General features: G+C 37.8%; 2 protein-coding genes across 2 annotated transcripts; one reads left to right on the top strand and one right to left on the bottom strand.

Annotated features, from left to right (window-relative positions):
- Window positions 1-1986: 1986 nt before the first annotated feature.
- Window positions 1987-2568, top strand: LOC141612926 (uncharacterized). Its single transcript, XM_074431675.1, has one exon. It carries the CDS (start codon window positions 1987-1989, stop codon window positions 2566-2568), a length of 582 nt encoding a protein of 193 aa, XP_074287776.1.
- Window positions 2569-4532: 1964 nt separating this feature from the next.
- LOC141611097 (homeobox-leucine zipper protein ATHB-15-like) lies at window positions 4533-14599 on the bottom strand. The gene is made up of 18 exons (XM_074429511.1): window positions 13687-14599; window positions 13016-13175; window positions 12738-12838; window positions 12520-12610; window positions 11933-12028; window positions 11730-11843; window positions 11550-11633; window positions 11271-11426; window positions 11105-11179; window positions 10548-10654; window positions 10267-10459; window positions 8968-9153; window positions 8809-8889; window positions 7622-7756; window positions 6886-7208; window positions 5958-6063; window positions 5017-5166; window positions 4533-4924 (listed from the first exon to the last, which is right to left on the bottom strand). The coding sequence occupies exons 1-18, from the start codon at window positions 13893-13895 to the stop codon at window positions 4778-4780; spliced, it is 2514 nt and encodes an 837-aa protein (XP_074285612.1). The 5' UTR covers window positions 13896-14599; the 3' UTR covers window positions 4533-4777.
- Window positions 14600-14986: the final 387 nt, after the last annotated feature.

Genomic DNA, 14986 nt, shown 5'->3' with positions numbered 1-14986 from the left:
GCATTCGCGAATCATGGAAACCTGGGCTCATTCTGACAAACTGATTGCAAATATCAAGTCCATGGGATAAAAGGCGTCATAAGTCTTGTGGGATACTAGAGACCGTTTGTGTACTAGAATTGTTGATCAGGTGTCTCTTATTAGGTTAGGTGTCACAGGTTTGCTGATGGGTCTTTACCAGGTTAGATGCCATAAACCGTTTCGTTCTAAGACTTCTGAAGTGACAAACCCACTCCAGGGTATATTGGACGCAGGGGATCGTCCGTTCGATATGCATGTGTAGCACAGTCCCAAGTGGGGCACATGGACATACAGGACAAGGAGCAGATGAGAGCACTTACTTGACCAAGCGGTGACATGTAGTGCAGACATGGTTAGGTAGTATGGTGTGTCAGTTAAGCGGAGCTTATCAAGACTTGGTGATGCTTGGGTTGCTTAGAAATTGGGGTTGCATGGTGTTGGAAGTTCTCCATGGAGTTCAAGGTCCGAGTTAAGATGATGGTCCTTTGTTTTAGGAGAGAAGATTGTTATGGTGCAAACTCATGTCCCATATTGGTAGAGTAAATGGACCGGAGACACTGACTTAGAAGTGGTTCGTTAAAAGGTATCGACGCTTTCGCAAAACATTAATCCTCTTAAAATAACTTATACCAATCACCATTAATAGGGATATCAAAGTCTCTTATACTCCATAAATGATTTTACAATATTTAATTTATTTTGTAAACGCATTTTATAAGAGACTTACTTTATGTATAACATAATGCACCGATATATGATTGTTTAGTACACATAGGCTTGATGGGTATGGTGCATTGGTGAAGGGATATGATTTAGATTTGATGTTTTATAAATGGAAAATGAAAGGGCGCCACCCGGTGACACCTAATTTGGGTGCCACCCTCTCACATGGGGTGAGTGGGGACCCCTTCAATTAAAAAGGGTTGTGAGAGGGTGGCACCCAATTTGGGCGTCACCGGGTGGCGCCCTATCACTATCAGTCTTACTTGGAGATGTCATACCATATTCAAAAGAAAGTCAATAAACTACTTAACTTGCATGTCTTTTTCACTTTGAAGATGATTGTTAACTGTCCAACTCTTACTAGAACTTACTCTTCGAGCATTAACACTAAATATACACTACCAAGTATTTATTCAAAGGGAGAAAAACCTTAAACTATACCTACTAAGTATGTGGTTTTCACTTAACCACAAATCCATAGCAAAGTTCATGCATGCAGCAAGTAGACTTTAGATAGAATGTAACGTGAACAGTATCTTTTCCGACGATTAACGGCCACAACTCGGCTCACAAAACATCTTAGCCACATCTCTTACCATTTCCATCACCATCTCCATCAACTATTCAACTAACTACTACGCCCACAGAAATGAATAAGTAACAGTTTACAAACTAAATATATAAAGAAACACGAATTCTTGTTTAAGACAAATATATTCATCTTAAACATAAAACGGGCTGAATATAATAGATGGGCAACAGCATACAGTAATTTCTAGAGATATGCGAAAAGCTGGTATTTGACACATATTTTAAGCTTAAGACAAATATGTCCGTCTTAAAAGAGACCCGCTTAAAAAGAAAAGATGTTAACTAAGCAACCAACCACAACTTTTTCATGCAAACTCACGGAAATTATATGTATTACTCAACTTATACATACATAAACTTGTGGTTTTACGTTAAAATTCAAGAAATATCTAGACAATGACATGGATTATCAACTCACGTGTTCTTCTCTTTATTCAAGTCATGAGTTGCAACTATTCGTCCACAGATTTTATGTTCTAGTCCCTAACTTTTTATACATTATGTTACTATAAATATGTCACTTTGTAACACTTAATCTTACACACATTGCATCTCAATTCATACTATAAACAAAACTACTCTTATACCACATTATAAAACTAGGGTTATACATTTCTTGGGCATCAAGTTTCTTCTAGGGTTTTATTTGTCATGGCACCACCACATGGAGAAGCAACAACCTTGGTATCCTTCCCCAGGCCGCCATCCGATACATTTAGTAGGCCACCAAAGCTATCAAAGGACGGTCTAAAGAGGACGGTCTCAGACTTTGCTTTTGAACTAAGCAAGGAGATCGACAGAGTAGAGCTGGAGGAGTCGAAAGCAGTACTCCCAGTTATCTCAGAAGCAGCTGAGGATGCAAAGTGTGAATGTTGTGGAATGAGTGAGGAGTACACACCCGAATACATAAAGAATATTCGCGATAAGTTCTTAGGGAAGTGGATATGTGGGTTGTGCTCTGAGGCGGTTAAGGAAGAAATGGGAAAAAATGGAGGACAATGTAAGGAAGCCCTAGAAACACATATGAGTCATTGTGTAAGGTTTAACAAGTTCGGAAGGGCGTACCCGGTGTTATGCCAAGCCGAGGCAATGAGGGAGATTATGAAGAAGAGTTTTAGGACTAGGGCAAAGTCTTTGAGCCCTAGAGACATGAAAGGTGTGAAGAAAGGTGGTATTACTAGGAGCTCAAGTTGTATGCCTTCCATGATGAATAGCCTTACAATAAAGGACTAGGTTATGTATATTGGCATGGTTTTCAAATTTGGTCTTATATATACTAGCACCTTTCCTTGAGGGTTTTTTCCAAAAATTGTGAATTACTCTTTTTTTGGGTCGCAAATCCACCGAGGGAACCAGTCGACATTTAACAAATTTATCAATTAAGTGAGCTGACATATGTTAACTAATGAAGCTTATGGAGTAGTGTTAAACCACTTTGATGTTGTTTTTACCCTTTTATGATGGTTTTTGAGTGGGTTCATTGCTTCATTTGAGTGGCTTTGTTGGTTTGGTTTAGATCAAAGACATCCTTGTACCCTTTTCTTTTTTTGTGTTGGAAAGTTTTTAAGCCGATAAAAGTATTTATGTAAGCCACTAAGTTGTACTTTTATTTCAAAATAATAATTTTATTAACGATGTTTTTATTGTCCTTCTATCTACATACATAGAATTTACGGAAAAAAAAAAATTAATCATCTACTCACCATAATCATACAATTGTCGGCTTGTCGCAGTCGATAAGGATACGGTGTCTTGTAAACATTAGTCGCTATAAAATTATTAAACGACCTTCAAATATTGACGACTCTCTAGTCTCTTGAAATGTTCCAATTTACAGAGACAAATATTCAGAGGTAAAAGGGGAAGATAATTAGTTTTATTTTTTAGTGACTAAAGGGGTAGAAGTGTTGAACATTCAGTAGGAGTAAAATAAAAATAATACGGAGTAATTATCTAAGTTATATACACCATACTATATACACCATACACGATTAGGGGAGGCAATCGATCGGGTTGGATTGGGTTTTGCAAGATCCAAACCTGATCCACTAACAATTTAGTGGATCATCGATCCATATCCAAACCCGATCCATATCCAAAATTTCAAAATCCATACCCAATCTACTATACTTTTTCCGAATCCACACCCGCTCTAAATCCAAAATCCGATCTAAAACTTGATTTGACTATATAAAAAGTTCCTTTTATATGATAAAATTGAAATTTCAAGTACAATAAAGCCTAAATTTTCAAAAATATTTGATTGGATCGAGTTCGGGTACAAATGGATCGGGTTTTGATTTAGTTCGGGTTTTTCAATTGTGAATTTGGATATGGATTTTTAAATAGTGGATCGGGTATGGGTTATTAAGAGTTGGGTTTGGATCAAATGTTTTCCTTTGGGTCGGTTCGGTTTGGGCCATAATTGTCATTCCTATACACGATAACACGAATTACTAAGATTGTGACTTGTGAGTGCAAAAATAATTTCAAGTCCAAAAATTTAAAATTAGCGAAATATATAAAATAGGGAGCAGTATCCAACATTTTATAGAGCCGCTTAATTTTACGAGTATCTACGAGACTACGATAATCCTTTACCTAATTTCGTTCCTCCCTCTTGCATTCTCTCCCTTTTCACCGAGAAAAAGGATTACGCATCTGAGGTAGTACCTCAGACCTTGTAGTTTTTGAGCATATACACATTTTTTCTGAGCATATTACCATTTATAAATATAGTTTTTGAGCAATATTATATTTTTTTAATGTAATGTTTTAGTAAATGTGCTCAAAAACTTTATACTAAGGCAGAACTCAAAAACTTTAAAACAAAACTCATAAAATAAACAATAAAAGTTACTACCTCAGATGTATAATCTATGAACTGCTTTTCACCCCATACCTTTAATCAGACCGGACTAATAGAGAGCTTTTGCGTATTGACATTGGGGAACCTAAACCCGAATTTCACATCCCAAGACGACACTACTCGGTAGTCTCACCTGATGCGAGTAGAAGTATTCCTGCAAAGACCAAGCCTATTTTAAAGCAAGGCCTTTGCCACGCTCCTCTCTTAGAAAGGAAGGACGGGCCTTTCCACGCCTTTTCATTCAGGAGTTCCCATGAAAACACCAGGGACAGGTAGCTAAGCTCCCCTTGAGACCCAAAAACCAAATCTGAATATGTCGATGAGAACATCAGCACAACAAACACCGTCTAGATTGCATCATATTAAAACACACAGCCACGGTTTGCTGGCATCTGTCAAGCCATAATTAGGGTAACTAGATAAACAACGGGGAAAGCAGTTCTAGGTCTGAGTCTGCCTAGCTGAACCTTGCATAATAGATAGTTTGCGAAAGGGACATAAAAGTAATTTTATAGCCTGATTTACTACTACTTGACTTCAACCCGTCTAGACTCGAGTTACTAGGGCAGGCTATCAAACGAAAGACCAGTTGATAAACATAAAGCAAATGCAATGAGCGTTTTCTTCCTCGTTTAGAACCTTCCAAGCCACTGCCCTTTCGTATGAAACTGGACGCCCCATGCTCGATAGGCAGATCCCGCCTTGAAGACAAGCAAAACCCTGAAATTGCAAGAAACATTTTATTTTAGCAACAAAAAAACAAGTAATGTTATGAAATTGATTTATTAGAGCGAGGGGTTGGGGTTTAGGACCTGTTGTAGAATATGTGGAAACTCAGAGCAAAGAGTCTTTCGGCCATGGTCATCGAGAATTTTCTCTAGTGTGATGTCTTGCAGGGCAACCAAGGTTGTTTCGAGCATGTCTAGACCTGCCTGATTCGCAAAGGTGAAAACTGGCACAGCCTGTAAGAGTTTACAACCCGCTTAAGCAATTGGTATTAACGGAAGAGCACCAAATTGAAGAACGCAAATTCTCACGAGGCTGTTCCATGATAATAATATTACTACGAGAGAAGAATAAAGTCCGGCTATGAGCTTAAAATTTCCCGATGTCACATATCTTCACTAAAAATTTTTTCTTACAAAAACTAGAATTACGATGCAATAACTCCCAGTGTCCCAGGGAACATATGATACTCCCTCAAATTCTTAGGAATTACCCCATTTTTCTAGGAGCCGACCTTGTCAAACGCAAACAAAAGTGGAACGGATAGAGTAACAGATAAGAAATACCCCCTTTGTCTAAGTCATTTGTTTACCTTTTATATTCTTTCATTTCTTTGTGAGGAGTATTTTAATCAAAGGTAAGCAAAAATCACTGGGACGGAGGGAGTATCATATAATCGTAACATGTTGCACTCCGACGCTAGAGTTGGCAAAATGTGACATTGTGACCCACCCCAAACTGCTTGAAACCCGACATAGTAAAACCAGAAATTTTAATGAAACATAACCAACTCGACCTGATGGCAAACCAATAGTCTGTGCAACCCTATCCTAGCCAAACCGGAACCAAAACAACCCTAGGTGATCTATGATCAGTAATAATTTGAGGTGATCTGCGATAGGTAATAATCTGAACTGGTCGATGAAGCCCAACTCGGCTGCCACCTTTTTTTGAAAGCAAATAAAACAAATGTATCCCCGCCGAGTATACAAATGATGAAAAAGGGAAGAGAGCCAAATAAGATTACCTTCAAGGAACAACACATGATAGCATCTGAGTGGCTCCAAAGACTCTTCAGCACAGCATCACCACCATCGCCAGCTGATTTGAGAAGCTCTGTGCCTAAGAAGCATCTGCGAATCAAAAGAAAAACCTGCTCAGCATCGAAAGTAAGGAGCATCTGGAAAAATAGCATTTGCTGAAAATTTTTATGGAAAGTATACATTTCTGAATTTGAAAATTAACTAGAAATGTATCGATTGTATTACTTAGATTGTACTTCACAATCACTTTGGATTAAGTTCAGCCCGAAACCAGAACTGGCAAAGATGAAGACATGAAGTATAACCCTTGGAACATATGTTACTCTCACACTTTACTTACCTGCAGTGTCGCGTGCCCGACATGACACTACGACAATTCAATTTAGACCAAATAGCCGTATCCGACACGCGTCAAGACACGACACCGTGTCGAAGAGTCGAGGTAACACAGCTTGGAACAACATTACTCCACTGACCAGTCCGTCAAAGGCTTTAGCCTATGGCGGGCTAACGCGTTCGACACACACGATCTTATCCAGGTATTGAAAATACAAAGTCTGTTATGCAAAATCCTCAGAACAGGAAGAGTTATATTAAGTTGGTTTAACTTATGCCGTTCACAATGTCGCAAGTCAGTCAGTTTAACATACGGAGTATTATTGACTTGATTACTAATTAAGAGACATTTTAGTAACCACCAGTCCACCACAGTTTATGGTAGAGGTATTTATTTCCTAATGAGTAGTTTTACAAAATGTTAATGTAAAAACGTAAACTTATTATGGCATATACCAGAGCTGGCTAAAGAAAGCTCAGTACAATGTCCCGTACCAATTATATTTACGGCCTTATGAACATAGCGCAAATGCAAGTTTTTTGTGCATACAAATATAGAGCAAACGAAAGGCACACCTGTAACTCTGGCAGATCCAACAAGCTAAAGTGAGGGCTTCAGGATTGCCAAGAGGCGATCTAAGTCCAGCTTGAGAGCCCATATGAGGAGAGAGCGCCAAAGCCACCCTCTGAACTGAAGATATAATGCTTCTGACATACTGCCGAGCCATAGAAGCCACATTGTCTTGCAGATGACTTTCAAAGGCAAATTGGAACGCTATAGTCATCACGGATCTCACATTACCACCTGAACCAGAATTGTCTGCAGCCGATTTACTTACAGATGTCCCAACTTCAAGAGCAGAAGCAAGATCCAATGTCCGGTTTGGGCTAGAGGCCTCCTGATTTAATTCAACACACCAGCAAAAGAGAGAGAGCACATATGAGCCATCAAGCTGACACGGATAGTGATGGCAGAGGATCTGCTGGATCAGACACTGCAGACCCATATGCAACACTGATGGGTCGGATAAGAATCCATTTACGGGAAACGGACCAGGGTCCGCAACTCATCTTTGAGATTAGAAAATTGCACAAATAGACAAACTTTCTAGAATCCATGCCGGATCTGTTGAACCCTAGACTAATGGATCCAGAGCTGGATTATAGGATTTTTTATCCTGCCAATCAGGATCGTATCTCAACCTAGGTTGAACCTCATGGATCCAACAGAATCCGGTTCAGATATGGATTCCGATCCGACCCATTGACATAACTACAATTGTATCAAATCAGATAGGTCTTAAAGGGAAACCTTAGAAGAATCAAGGGGGATGATGCGAAAACCAGAAGGCAGAAGCGGAGCGTCATCAGCAAAGGATGCATCTATAGGTGCAAATACAAGCTCTGAACATGTGCCAACAGCATTCTCATCCATTCCACTGCACAGCTGTAGTAGAAGTTTATTTTTCAAAGTCATCAAACAACATCCTTGACAAAACATGGCAGGCTCATAATAATTAGCAAAAATGAGATACATAATGACGATGATACTAAATTCCTTAAAAATGACAAATATGTAGTATATTTTACTGTTTCTCTGGGATAAACCTAAAGGAACACCAATGAATGCAACATCATGATTTGAAGTATTAATAATATCAGAATTTGATAAGATAACCAAAGGAACTTTGAGTTCTAAGTGCCTAAATTTTGTGGTAAGAATGAAATCACACTTAACTTGAATGATGTTCCCTTAGTTTTATCCCAGACAATTCATGCAATCTACCCGACACTTCATACTGGGATGGATCCCACAAACCAGCTAATGTACATCAAACATCAAGGTTCAGTTTGATAATTATATTTACAGGATCAGCATTACTACTGTATACTTCAAGCTCAACTGAAGTAAGTATTAATTTCCTTCCAACATCACAATACAATGAACCAGATCGTACACCAAAAAAAGTTTGAATATTCACAAATTTATATGTCTGACTCAAGAATCTATCAAATTTAAATTTCACCAAATTGCGAATGGAGCATATCGCTGTGTTGAAGCTAGCTTCAACCTTTAACTTGATTTGCTAAATCATGGTCACTTGTGATTCTTCTTATTAGATAACCCAATTTATTTTTGGGACCAAAGCTTGTGAAAATCACAAAAAAAATTGAGCTTTAATATTCAGCTAAAAACAAGAACTTTCAAAATGTGCACGCCCAACGCTCTGAAGTGGCAAGGTTAAGTCAATAATTCATCACACTAGTTTCAAAAGTGGCACGGCATCTATTTGACACGAACCTAAGGATATACCCTTGGAAAACAAACAATCCACGAGTTCAAAGAAACACAAAAGGAAAGATTAAATTAACATAATATATAGATACGAAACCAGATGACAGGAATTGATGGGCAACCATATTTGTGAAGTTTTCAAAGAAACAAATATGAAATGTTAGCGTTAAAGAGAAAGTGTAATATAGAACAATTGCACATACTTGTAGCAAGAACATGTCTCGTGGCATCATAGCATCTTCATGGCAGCTGACCACGCCTTCCAGCTTAATGACCTCCAAGAGCTAATGACAAGGAAAGTGTAAAAATCAAGGATGAAAATGTAAGCATTTACAGATACAAAATTTGAATTACATATTTACCTCTTCGTGCTCGATGGTATGAGCCAATGGAAGAATAACTTGATTACCAAAGCCTCCAACACGTATTCCAGGAAGGCTACAGGGACTAATTTTTGTTGCAGCGGCTAAGTATGTATCAATATTGTTGTCGGCCCATTCTGATCTGTGTTCCCTCAGGAACCTAAGAAGCACAGCAGGGGGGACATTCTGCAGATGAAGAGAGTAAATTAGTGCCAACTTAAATAGAGAATAGACATTATTTTTATTGTGGTACGAAAGTACGAATAAATCTATAATAAAGTTGAAGCTTTATCACTTGGTCGTCACAAGTATTCCAAGAAGAAAATTATCCCACTTACAATTAGAATAGACACGAGTACACGACTGTATGTGAAGCGACAACAGGAAAGCGGAAAAAACATTATGGGAGAAAAATCACAGGAAATGCATCTCTAAATTGAAAGAAAACAGCTTTTGTGTTCTCAAACGACGTAAATAATTTTTCATTAATACTCCGTATTATTTACTCCCTTTGTTGCTTTGATATCGTCCCGTCTTCGTATCTAAATAATTTTTCAATAATACTCCGTATAATTTTTCAGTAAGTTCATTTGCTTCGGTCCTTCTTCAGTAAGTTCACTAGGACTAGGCACTAGGGACACGGTCACAAAAATCATCTTCATATTCCTCTGTGACTAAACTCTAGAAATTTAGTTTTATATCCTGACATTCTCAGCCATGAGCATAAGATTAACAAACCATATCCATTCTGTTACGACTCTTCGGAACTGCAAGAACTTCACCTATGTATACAGCTGTCCACAGTTGAGCGAGTAGACACAATTGTCTACCAACTTCTTATATACAAACCACTGTCGGTGGATTCCACTCTAGGTACTTGGAAGTTTTGACAATCTAAGCTCGATAACAACATCCAATTATACACAGCGTCGAAAATCGTAAACAATGTCAGTGGAGTCCAACCACGAAACTTTGATGTTTTGACGATTTAGATTTAACGAGAGCATACAAACACACATTGCATCGGAAATCGCAAACAGTTGGCACATTTTCAGACAGTTCAATCCAGATAGGACAACATTCAGCGAGAAGGAATGCAAACTATAAACCAAATAGAAAGGCTCCTAATTGACAATTGACAAAGATCCAAGCTTTCAAAGAGTTGATACTGTAGATTACTGTTATAATTGACCAGGCTTTTTAAAGGAGGGAGCGGGGAGAGAGTGAGAGACTAGAGAGATTATAAAAGCATGTCTAGAACAATTTCAATAACTTCATTCCCAACAAAATTGAAATTACCTGTAAAAGCATAGATGCTTTAGCACACAGAACAGTGTTGCTCACAGTTGGAAATCCATTAGCATATGTAAGGTTCAGGGTCATCAGTTTGTCGGGTGATGAGTTCACAAGAACAGTGACATCATCGACGCCATCATTTCCAATCATTGTCCATCCTTCATCACTAAACCCATTCAGTGCCTCATTAAAACCCCTGGTAAATGACATTATCAGATCCAGATAGTAAGAAAGCAACCAAAGAATAAACTCACAGTGATGGCGAAACTAAAGCATAAACCTACCTGCTCAACCTCTGGCTTAGAGCGCGAAGAGCAGCAGGACGCCTACCCCAGTTGGTCACTGTTGGCTGGGAAATTTCCTGAGCAATCTGTCTCAATTGACGCAGTGCCTGAATGAAACCAATACGGGAGCCATTAGAAAATTCAGCTCCAGACTTCTCTTATTGCTATGAACAATGACGACTACATTTGTTTTGTTTCCACTTCCAATCGAAAAAAGAAGACTTCTCCTATTGCTATGAACAACGAAGACTTCATATTTTGTTTCCACTTCCAATGGAGCCACTAACGCTATTCTTTAGTTCGAGATTATGACGAAATAGAGCAAAATGGCGCACAAGACGGGTTGCAAGTATTTTCTCTTGAAACAATCATTTGATACCATTTTCGACGCAATTGCCATTATTAGTCATCGGAAAACCAACATATTTATGTTAGCTGTCTTAGTAACACACTTAGGTGAGGCTGCGTACATCCAACCCCTTGACCACGTGAGGCACTAAGGTAATGTTATTAATTGGATGCTGTTGGCCGCGTTAATTCATGATTTGAGAACTTACCGCCAATGTTGTTTTCTGGGCTACTACAGTTGACGATTCATACAAGGGACGCAGAACCTCCGGCACACTCCAAGGCTGTATAAGGCATGATATGACCAATCAGTAAACATCGGAATTAAGTAGAATCATCATCATCATCAATAATTCAGAGATGTATATCTTCTACCTCAAGATCCATATGGTCAACAATGTGTATTATTGAACCACCTCCTTCACAAGGCCTTATAAGATACCCACTTGGTAGCATCTCTGCTCTAACAAAGTTCTGCACACCAGGCATGCTTGGACCATTCTGAGTATTGTTAAGTGATCGTTCACACACCTATGCATGGAAAACATTACAAAGTAGTTGAGTCTTAATTCATATTCATAAACCCATAGGAGTTAGCAGAAACAACCATATTAGGTAACTTTAATGACAAATATACCATAAGAGACTACTTACCACCAAACTACCATCTTCCATAACAGAAGTATATCTGAGCAACCAGAAATCACGGGCAGGTGCCAATGTTGTTGGGGCATAGAGCTACAAAACGAATAAGATGACAACAAAATCAACACATATTAGCAGCCATCAAAATAAAAAAATTCAAAACTCACATCGTCAACTCATCAAGCTAACCTGCATGTAAAGCAGCTCAATGGTTCCACCATTTGCAGTGGGCAGCACGTTAAGCACATCCACGGCTCGGCAATCGCGAAACCACGATGGCCGATCCTTGAGGATTTCCGCTACCTGTCAGATAATTTAGAGGTCATTCTAGTTCGAAAGAAGTGGAAAAAAAAAATCCAATATATGAAGCTCTGAAGACAGTAGACACGTACCCGGGTAGGTTCAAGACCCACCAGGCCGCAGGCTCGTGCTGCCACTCCAGTGCAACCATGAGAAATAGCAACGATTCCAATGGAATCCGGACCAGGCTACACAAATTAGCAGACAGATTAGTAAGGCACTCCATCATTATTGCCAGTCAAAAAATCTACAACAGAACTCCAGCTATTTCATCATAGTCTCCATAACCATTTAAAGGCACATGTTTTGACATATATTGCTCAAACTCGGACACAAGTGCACCAGATTGTACTCGGCCAATCAATACATATAATACAAAATGCTCCAAAGAGAGTCTCTTTCTCCGTGTTGTCATGCAAGCTTCTCTTTTTGGCAATGCTTCATAGTGATTGGTAAGGGTCAGGTACAAAATTCAACAGCCATACCCTTAATGGCTTAATTTCAATAATGATATCCTTAATTATCGTGTCAAGCACGAGTATAACCCTAAGAGTGAAGAATCGAAGTTACCCATAACCCGTAGGTTTTTAACAAACTATTAAGTCCATTAATAAAAGATAATTAACCACAATAAGTCAATTAATTATTAATTAGAGGAATCAAAAGGGCAATTAAGTACCTTCATTCCAGGCATTTGGACCCACTCAACAGCAGTTCCAGTAGCCTTTGAAAGAAACTCTGCTAAAGTTTCTTCTGCAATGGACAAAAGTCTGGGAAAGATAGTAAAAGAAAGAGAACAAAAAAAAAGCACAAACTCGTCAGCCACACCCCAACAAAGTTCACATAAACCAATGTCTTTTGAAAATGACACAACAATCAAATTATTCCCCCACTTACCCTGCAGGACTAGCATCTCTTGGAGGATGTTGTGTTATCAATTGGTGTTGACCACTCGTCACCACTGATTCACAACTTGTATCTTTACTAGCAATCCCAGCCTAACACCAAAAACAACCAACATACAAAACAAACCAGCATATGGTTAATATATTGTCGTATTATCGTCTCCGAGATAGCGTAAATCAAACCGGAAAATTAAGGTGAAACCAAGGTAGTATCGAACTTTAATCAGTATCGGAATTAACACCAAACTTCATCATAAGAAAAAGGCATACTTTTTGCGTCTGCTGGCGAAAGTAGCCATTCTCATAAACAAGATGGGAAACTTGCTTTTGCAATCTATCATTCTCCTCCATTAAAAGCTTGTTCATTGCAGTTAGCTTCCTATTCACAGCTTGTAGCCGGGAAGCCTCTTTTCTCTGTTTCTCCCTACATCTGTCTCATACCAAACCATAAACAATATACCCTTGTCAAACATTAACAAGATTAACACATTCTTCAACTCCATTTCACCAAACAGACATTTCACCACATGGACATTCCACATTTTGGCCTAAGCAGTGGTGGAGCGAGAGGGGGCACAAAGGGGAAGTCGCTCGCTTTGGCATAAAATTTTAAAGTAATATCAAATTTAAATAGAATTGTATCAGCATTATGTGAAATTTCCCAAGCCAACTAACATGACAAATGCATTATCTAGCAGTACCATAATCTATCATAGTACTTATTCCCTCCGTCTCATTCATTTGTTTAACTTTTGAATTCTTTATGATGGGTATTTTAATCAAATGTAAACAAACAATTGGGAGTTTGGGACAGAGGGAGTATGATTTATCACAACACACATGAACAACATATAATTTCATAGTAAAATACTACACACACAATAATTCAAGTAATCCATAAACCCATAAGATTGTTGGATTCATGACAAAAGTAAGTATACCTTCTATTCTGAAACCAGACTTTAATTTGTTTAGGCTCAATATTAGAGAGAATAGGGCATTCCCGAATGAGCTGCTGACGACGAAGGGAACTCGGTTTAGGGCATTCATGATAAAGCCTCTCAAGGGCTTCAACCTGCTCAGGTGTATACCTCACATACTTTCCATTATCCATAACTCCTTTACCATCCTTGCAGGACATTGCCATCATTTAATCACTTCTTAACCTCAACAAACCCCACAATTCTCAGAGTCAATTCCTCAAACACTTGGTCAGCAACCCAACAATTCCAACAAAAACTATATAATTTAAGCTAAACCCACCAAAAAAATCAATTTTTTGTATTTTTTACTCTTTTTTTGGGTGAATTATTTTCTTACCTTCAAGAATTCACACCATAGGTAACATGAAACAGTGAAAATGTTGAAATTTACCTAAGAAAATACTAAAAAACAAACAATACCCACTAAATATTTCTCAATTCTAACACAACCCAACAATCTAAAACCTCTAAAAATGGATAAAAATCCAATCTTTTACCATAAACTCCATAACCAACAACTAAAAATTCTAAAAAAAAAAAAAAAAAAAACTTAAATATTGGAGAAATTGAACATAAACAAGAAAACAAAAGATGGGTAATCAAGATCTTAAGGTAAAAACCAAAAAGTTTTCACCTTTATTAAAATTAAGTTAATTTTTAACTACCACCCTTAAATTTGATAGCTTGAAATAGGGAATTAAAGCAAAGATTATGTGCAATTTTAGTAGTAATAATAAGAAGCATTTTTTTTCTTCTACACTAGTAAAAACTACTAGTAATTGAACACTAAAGTATGGAGTGTTGTAACATTGCATTGATTTTAGAGAGAGGAAGTGGAAATAAAGTGATATGGTTTGTGTTTGTGTAAGTGGGTGTGTGAGAAAGTTAGGAAATGTGTATAAAGTTGGTTAAAGTTTTCAACTTGGTTATACAATATGCAAAGTCCACTTAGCATGAAGTCATGAACCCTACATTAGGATAAAATAAATTAAGAAAAATGTTTTCATAATTTTTAGAGTTGTTAATTTTCATAATTAGATAGACTTGAAAGTTAGATGATGAGATTGTAGGTTTAATTTGGCTAATGAGTATTTATTTAGCTTAATTTTTTGAAAAATTATCTAATTAATCGAGATAAATTGAATTGAATGATAAACCGATTTAAAATAAAGATAAAACGAATTATGACCGTACTTGAATTATGAAATACGGGGTATAACTTAGGCCTTTTTTTTTGCCTTTTTTTCAGTTCATCTCA

The sequence above is a fragment of the Silene latifolia genome, chromosome 11 (assembly GCF_048544455.1).
Source record: "Silene latifolia isolate original U9 population chromosome 11, ASM4854445v1, whole genome shotgun sequence".
NCBI classification, from domain to species: domain Eukaryota; kingdom Viridiplantae; phylum Streptophyta; class Magnoliopsida; order Caryophyllales; family Caryophyllaceae; genus Silene; species Silene latifolia.
The sequence above is the reverse complement of the archived record's forward strand: the minus strand, read 5'-3'. Positions and strand labels throughout refer to the sequence as shown.

Bases quoted from the DNA above. Each gene is read 5' to 3' on its own strand.
- LOC141612926 (XM_074431675.1), top strand. From the start codon at position 1,987: ATGGCACCACCACATGGAGAAGCAACAACCTTGGTATCCTTCCCCAGG.
- LOC141611097 (XM_074429511.1), bottom strand. From the start codon at position 13,895: ATGATGGCAATGTCCTGCAAGGATGGTAAAGGAGTTATGGATAATGGA. The intron at 11,427-11,549 runs GTAAGTAGTCTC...TTCCATGCATAG, and splicing joins TGGAAGATGGTAGTTTGGTG to GTGTGTGAACGATCACTTAA. The intron at 7,209-7,621 runs GTTTCCCTTTAA...GAATTAAATCAG, and splicing joins TCCCCCTTGATTCTTCTAAG to GAGGCCTCTAGCCCAAACCG.